Source organism: Sipha flava, unplaced genomic scaffold (genome assembly GCF_003268045.1).
Source record: "Sipha flava isolate LNK unplaced genomic scaffold, YSA_version1 285_pilon_pilon, whole genome shotgun sequence".
NCBI classification, from domain to species: Eukaryota; Metazoa; Arthropoda; class Insecta; order Hemiptera; family Aphididae; genus Sipha; species Sipha flava.
The window spans coordinates 551,693-560,198 of record NW_020272952.1 but is presented as its reverse complement, the minus strand read 5'-3'; the positions used below and the strand labels follow the sequence as shown (position 1 = coordinate 560,198).

The 8,506-nt window shown below is 29.2% G+C and overlaps 1 protein-coding gene across 1 annotated transcript in view; it reads right to left on the bottom strand.

The window, feature by feature from the left end:
• Positions 1-5,968: 5,968 nt before the first annotated feature.
• LOC112685643 (mucin-7-like) overlaps positions 5,969-8,506 on the bottom strand; it is a gene marked incomplete in the record, with an annotated part of 10,307 nt that continues 7,769 nt past the window's right edge. The window contains 2 exon segments of the mRNA XM_025557579.1: positions 5,969-6,437; positions 8,187-8,506. Coding sequence (XP_025413364.1) covers positions 6,347-6,437; positions 8,187-8,506 — 411 coding nt within the window.

Below are 8,506 nucleotides of genomic sequence, written 5' to 3'. Positions count from 1 at the left end.
AACATAAACAGTAATTAAAATTATTTAGAAATCATCATGTACACAGGATGCATTGCCAACCTGACAAAATTCCTTGCAGCGCCTATGCGAATAAGATGATTACAATGAAAAAAATTTAAGTTTCTCTCCATGAACCAAAAATGCTGTTTAACACGAATTTCATAATATCATTTAAAAACAATTCTAATATATTAGTAACACGAATCAAATCAACCCTCTTTATGCATCACAATTATTATTATACCCAATATATTGCTTTCTAGCTACTTATATTAATATATATTCTTAGTTCTTCGTTTACTGCTTACAATATGAAACTAGCCTTTCTCTAGTACTTTAACCAAAACTCCGTGACTGTAAGATTTTAACCAGCTCAAGACGGATCTTTAACCACCGTACAAACTAGATGAGTATTGAGGGTATGTCAGTATAAGTCAGTTCAATCGCTCAATGAGCAGTCAACGAGTCAGTATAACCTATTATAATTGAAGTATATATCAGTTCGTGTAATTTTTTATTGAGCTGATTCATTTTATCTAATAGAACGGTGTTTTTCTTTGATATTTCATACCTCTTTTATGACTGAATTGAAATAAATAACGTAATTTATAAATTAAATTTCATCGAATCCAATTAATAACAACTATTGCATCGCAGTTTATCCAAGACCGTCATGTTTATTATAAATTCTTCGTTTCTTATCCACCAACCGATATTTTCAATTGAATCACACGCACGTTGAGGACCGACTGTCTATTTTCCATGAAAAAAAATTGAGCATTTATTACCCTTTAATTTTAAAATAAAATAAGCTCAGACTCTATGTGCCTATATATAATGATTCGCCTATTTATTATTATACACTCGTACATTATTTTGGTATAAAACATTGGGTATAATTATTTTTTTTATTTTTTAATTTAAAAAAAAAAAATTAAAGTCATAAAATAACTAAGTTTTTATCAAATTTGATAAAAATGTAGTTCAGCCAATATGTTGATTAGATCAAATAAAATATATGCATGAAGGCCTAGCAGTTTATAATGTATAATCTTGCAATCACCAGGAAACAAATTCGTATAACTATTTAACACGAAACAAAATTCGAGAAATATAAATTACATATTTTTAATTAAATTCAATCTTGTGCTAAATTTCTTTTTAAAAAATATACCATAGAATTCTAGATACAAATTTGTTACAGAGAAAAGTTAATATCGGAAAGGAATCTACTTGAAAGCAAATTGCATGAAAAACATGAAAACATGACTTCAATTCAACACGATCAAGCTAACAATTTTCATGATTATTATGTAAGTATGATACTTTATGTCACGATTATAATACATTATAGAAAGAACTGAAAAATATTAAAAAGAAACACTATCTTTTGTGCGATGAAGACAATGAACTCGATGAAAAATTAGCCGAACATTGCAAAACTATAGAAAACTTAAATAGTAAAAAAGTAACAAATTTAAAGATAGCAGAAAGACTGAAGAATCAGCAATGTAATGAGGCTAAGATTAAATAAAAGCTTCAGATAGATTTACAAGTAATGGAACAAAAACAGAGAACTATTGATAAAATAACGATAGACGTTCAATACCAATTAGCAAAAAAAAATAACTGAACTTGCTGAACTGGAAAAAACGATTAATGCAGAAGAAAATGAAAATGAATGAATGGTTCTACTTATTATTGATTTGAGAATCAAAAATGAAAAATTTAACAAGTTATTCCAGACCAAGGACGTAAAACAGAATAATCAGTTGAATGATAAGTTGGTGACATTGGATAGGGTCAAACAAAACATACTTGATAAAAAATCAGAAATAGAATTCTACAATAAACGAATAACAGAGTTGACTTTAAAAATAAATTCGCTAGAGAATATCGTATAAATTATAAATGTAAATTTGACAAATAAATTTATGAACTCAATACCAAGATACAAATCATGTCGTCGAAAATCCCCAATTGCTGTACAAAACTTATTGCATTGGAAAATGTTATAACTGATTTTAAAGATGATCTGAATGACCAAGACGTAGTGATTAAAAAAAAAAAATTGAATCGTCGAAGAACACTGAAGAAAGTTAGTAAGATCAGTGATACGACCGAATCAATAAAAAATAAGATCAAAACAATAGGTGAACAACGTGAAAAAGAAAAGGAAAACTCTATTATGGAAATGACCATAAAAATTAAAGAAAAAAATCAACTCGTGTTAATGATTAAAAACCATCTGGAACAGTTATTGTTACTGAAAAAATAAATAATTGACAAACGGACTGGTAAGTCGAATATTGATCAGTATATCTGTGAAGACGATCCGTGATAATTCATCGAACACACGTGAAACTAAACCTCCCTTATTAATTATTTGATTTTATACCCGTGGTAGATATTTTTCAACTTGTTCGCAATTCCACGATATTAGAAATTTTCTGTCCATCTTGCTACTATATAATTACTATACTATATAAGTATACTTAAATTTTATCAAACTTTAAGGGAAGAACATTATCTATGCGATGTAATAGGTTTTTTATGATATTTTAATTTTAAGTTAATTTTGAGCGTTTTTAAATTATAATATTATACATAACCACAACATTAAGTATTAAAAAAACTCATGATATCGCACAAATAATGTTCTTTTTTTTAAGTTTCATAAAAGGTCCACCTACTCTTATATTAAAGCTAACAACACGTTCGTGAGACAGAGACAACTTATGTGAGTATGGAATTCTCTTAATGGATATGCATATTAAAAATTGTTATTAAAATTCATAATAAAAATATATTCAGTAACTTAAGATTATTGTTCTTATTGTTCAAATTATTAATTAATACCGACGTTTGTTTTACATTTAAAATTAACTGACTTATAATTTCGGTTGTATCGTCGTCACAATATAACGGGTTCGTATCCAACCTACCGACGGATATTTTCAGTTGACTTGTTCGCTTGAACGACACTGAATTGAATCACTCATACACAGCATATTGACAAACAGTTTTAAACTTCCGTATGATTTATAAAATATTATTAAACATAAGTTTTAGTCGATGTCACGATGAATTAAATTTTAAATAAGCCGTAACGTCATAATTATAAATATATTATAAGACGACCACGTGTCTTGTGTCCACATGAGCGACGACATAAGCTTTATGTATATTTACGACAGTTTATTATTATTATTATTATTCGAATAAGAAATGGACTAGTTAATTATATTTCGTGAATGACTTATTACTGAAATTGAAGCTGTACGATCATTGTAAAATTTCATTACAAAGTTTACAGATGGTTTATAAAATTTGAGATAAAATAAAAGAAGTGGAATCAATGCGCCTTAACATTGGTGTAGTCAGAATTTTTAAATGGGAAGGGATAAACATTTTTTTGGTCAGATTAGGTAAGAAATGCTTTGAGAGTACACACATTACCCCCCCCCCCCTCCAAAAATTTAAAAATGTATTTTCAACATTTTAAAATAGTCTTAATTATATTTATTAAAACATAATTAATAATAATAATAAATTAACGGTAGTCAGCTGCGGTAGCATCACCATGACATAACATGGTATAAGAACTATAGTGATTAAAAAATGTAAGTGTTAGACGACAGTCGCCACAACGTTCACTATAATCAGTATTGAGGGAAGAGATAACTAATAATTTATCTAGATAAAAATAAAGGTGACTATACTAAATTTTATCAAGATATAGTTAAAGATAGTTATACTAAATTTTATCTAGATAAATATAAGATAATTGCATGTTTAATTTTGAAATTTTTTAGGATACTACAGCCTACAAGTATTAGGTAAAAAAAAAAAATAGATACCTAGTTAAAAACATTTTAAAATAAATGTTACTTTTTAAACTCATCTCAAACATTAATAAACATTAAATAAGTAATTTTTTTTAAAATAAACTTCAGAAGTAGATGAAAAATCATTCTTTATATTCATAATGAAAAAAGCATAATAAAAAAAATTATTACGAGTATATAATATTATAATATATTTTGCTTGTGAATCCAATATCCATGAATGTTGGTTTATTTTCTTCGGTTCGAAAGAATAATTATTTGTTCATATTTTGTTCACAATTCTATGAAATGGGTATCGGCTAATGAAGACCATCTTGCGGTGACGGGTAACAGGGATAGATGTTTTCGCTTTTGCTATTATTATTTTTTCTTACTACATGACCATTACATATTTTTATTTTTGGGTCTTGTCATTGTTTATGATATAAAACTTCAGACTTACAATGAACATTTAATATTGAAATACATGGTAGGTATAATAATACATTTTACTAAATGTTTGTTTTCTATGTAATAGATATACGATATACAGAAAAATGTAAAAGTGAATATATAAAAATATTTTAAATTTAAATTTTTTTTTTTATGCCATTTAAATAAATTATCTAGATAGGTACTCATAGATAACTAGAATTTTATCTATATGGAGATATAACTGAGTAGAAATTTATCTAGATAAGATAAAAGATAAATAATTTCTATCTAGATATTTCCCAACACTGACTATAACCACCAAAAGGGTAGAAGTATTATGCTTATGTATTTACCAATGACAAAGTCCGTTATTCGTCAACATTTCATAATTACCAAAGTTTTAAAATATTTAAATACTAAATAGTAGTATACTATTTTAGTACATTCGTATACATATAAACAGAACCCATAAGGGAGAAACTAGCCCCCTTGGCTACGCCACTGCATCTTAGGTAGTAAATAAATGTTCATTGACATATTATACATTATAATTAAATAAATTATAAAAGTACATTAATTTATTTGTGACATACTATACTTCGCATAAATAACTTCAATTTTAACTTTAAACTTCCATTCATAATTACGTGAATCTTTTTTTTCATTTAAGGAAATCTAGATTATCTGAAATTTTAACAATTAAATCATTATAATTAATAGTAAAATATAAAATAAAATTTAATAATTTTATTTAATATAAAACTATAATATTATAATAAGCTAGTACCAATTAAAAAATATTCATCTTACTTATACTAATTTCTTTATTTATGGCTACTCACCATAAAAGATATAACTATTAAAATATAATTTAACTTAATATATAGGTACTCTTTATTCTTATTTACATCAATGCTCATGGCTTTTATTTGTTAGAAAAATACATTTACTTTGATAAATCAATAAATTAACTTTGCATTTTATACAGCAGTACAGGCTTCTGTAAAATATGTTTTGTATATGTATACGATTTAAGTTTTAGTAACTTTTACGGTTAGGATCCCGAAAGCAAGACGAATAGATTGAAAAATAAAATTTCCGTGCCTAGATTAAGAAACGATAAATCGGAAGCAACGTTCAACAGGGCTGGTATCATACATTACTAATTATAAGTGACATAGGCAACAAATATTTAAAGTACTTTTTTTTATGCTATCAAAAGAAATAGGTGAAGTTAACAAAATTCGACTTTTTGACTTTATTAAAACGCCATAGCTTGATTATTTTTTTATCGATAAAGTAACATTATCTTACTATAGTATTTGCAGGTACAAATAATCTCACAGATTCATGAAATTGAATTTTAAAGTAAATTTTGCAAAAATTATGCATTTTGTGTTTTGATACTATCTTTAATCATGTTATTGTTACTCTAGAGCCTGAGTGGACTCCATGCATATATTATGATTTGTCAATTTATTAATAGCTATAAATTATAATACCTAGATATATAAAGTTGTATATATTACATTAAAAACAAGTGATGTACACCTAATTGATGTATTCATTTAAATTGTAATTTAACAAAAATTTTATATCATAGATAATATTATAGTCTTGTAGGTGGCAGGTACATATAATGTTACTTTTACATAAATTTACTGATGGGTAAAATTTAAATTGTGATTTGTAATAATCTAAATAAATAAGGTACTAATATAATTTCATATATATTTAAGATCTATAAGGATAAACATTTTGTATATAAATATAAATGAGCAAAATTCGTAATAAATCCAAATACATCGAGTGGCCGTATTTTAGATCGTATACAATATAATAAATTAATTCCCCAGTATATCTGGCAATAAATATTACAGAAATAAAGCGATTATCGCATTGACTTAATTATAAATAAATACTATATTATATTAAGCACACTTCGTTTTAAGACAGCCGGATTAAATACGAATTATATGTAATATAAATAATATAATAAAATAAACATTAAGTGTTTTTTTTTTTTTGAGTTGCATTAATATAATATAGGCAGTATAACGGATGTTATTTTAATTTTTTTTTTCTTAACTTTTCGCCACACTATCGTTCTCGGCCGTCCGTTGTTGTGGTTGGAAAGACTTGATCACTCCTGGTGTGTGCACCATTTGTAAGAACCTAAAATCATACGATAAATACAGTTTGAATATGTGTAAAAAACGAATGGGTACTTAATAAACAATACGTTAGTCGATTTTCGCGTATGATTTAAACTTACTTCGTTATTGTATTAAAAAAAAAAATCGAATTGCGTTGAAAAATATTTTATTGAAACATAACTGTTTTATGAAATATCGATTGGTATATGATAATGTTGTGCACCTCAGATTAATATGGTGAAAATATAATAATCATAGTTTTGAAGTCATGCCAATAACAATACCACTTTAGAAATAATAATAATCTTTATTATATTTTGCAAGTCATGTATAATATCATCCGAACCGAATTTATAAAAACGTGTACATATAATAATATGTATAATAATATACACTCTTACGGTATCTTTACGTGCCACGATGATGATATATCGAACGAGTGGTTTCTTGCGGTGATAAACGGTTAGAAATACACAAACGCACGTATACTAATTTTGTACACGACTAAGAGAGTAGTATTACATAAATGAAAATATCGAACATATTAAAATTAAAATTAAAAAATGTATATGTTAAACTCCATAAATGATGAAACTCCATAAATTTGAAATATTTAAAAAAAAAAACGTTCGGGGCCACTGAATTTTCTTACGAACCCTTATGGTCTTCTCCTGGCCGTACCCTTATTTACAATCGGTATGCGGCGGAAAGACCGTGCCGCCAAAAACCGTACTATAGATAACCCCAAGTGTTCACACCACACCCGAAACGCGCACCAATCAACGCTTCGTATTAGTGCAACGTAAATGAAAATGTATATATTCATACACGATTTCTAGCGGATCGTGAACGACGATCATGACGGTGAACTTGCATTTCCTATTACAAAGTTTGACACGATCCGACGGTTTACGAGCAACGACAAGTTACACCGTGTTGATATTATTCCGTGGCGATGACGCCGTATTATTCGACGAGTACAAATCGGACGTCAATTATTAAGAGGCATCGTTTTTAACGGGAATCTTATCGTGCGCATATGAATACTGCACGATGTTCTATTGTCGGCAAGAACGTGACATCGCATTATCGCGGTAGATGCATTACACCACGGGGTTGAGTTTTTGCGAACCAAACGATACGCGTCGGATGACGTCGTCCGTCACGGAAACAATATCGAATAAAATAATTTTTTAAAAGTAACGATAAAATACACATGACCGTGTTGCCATAAAACTATTTTCAACAATTTTCCGTCAATCGAAAACCGAAATCAGCTAACGAATCAGCTCTAGCCCCCCAGAAAACAGTTAAGCTACTGCGACAGCCCCCCGCTGATATAATAAAGTCATAAAACATTATTTTTAAAAGAGTTACATCAAAGAATTTATGAAATATACTTACTAAAAATTTGTAATTTATGTAATTACTTTCGTATTTTCGAATATTTGTATTTTAAGTTTTTGGATGGACTCTGAATTATATGCATTTATTTTATTTATTTACTAATTTTTTACTATATTTTTGTTTTCGTCTAATTGTGATTGTATGCCACGAAAACAATAATAGCTATATTACGTCGTACGATACGAAAATATTTATATTTTATAACGTCAGTATTTGTTGAAAAAATCTTAGCCCGTGTAAAAAATAAAAATATTTGCCATTTCCCTGGGAAAAAAATGCAGTGCCGTGTCTGTAACGAGCACGTGATGTACTGTGAAAGAACGAGTAAAGCTGGTAACCGCTGTGCAAGTACTATACTTACGGCAGATGCGGTTTTCGAATGCGCCGGCACCGACCCATCGGGTCCCTGAAATATCCGGGTCCGCACTTCCGATTGGCCGTACCGCTCGCGGCCGTCGTGGAAGCGGAAGCCGCGGCCACGGCCGACGGCGACTGCGCGACCAACGGTACCGCGGACGATACAGCGGACGGTGCCGCGGACGGCGGCGAGGCGACGGTGGTGACTGGCGACGGCGGTTCGGTGGGCATGTCGGACGTGTTCCCGTTGCTGGCGATCAGCGCCTCGACCATCTGGACGATCTTGTCGCTGGTCGACGACGAGTACGGGTCCAGCAGTGCCGG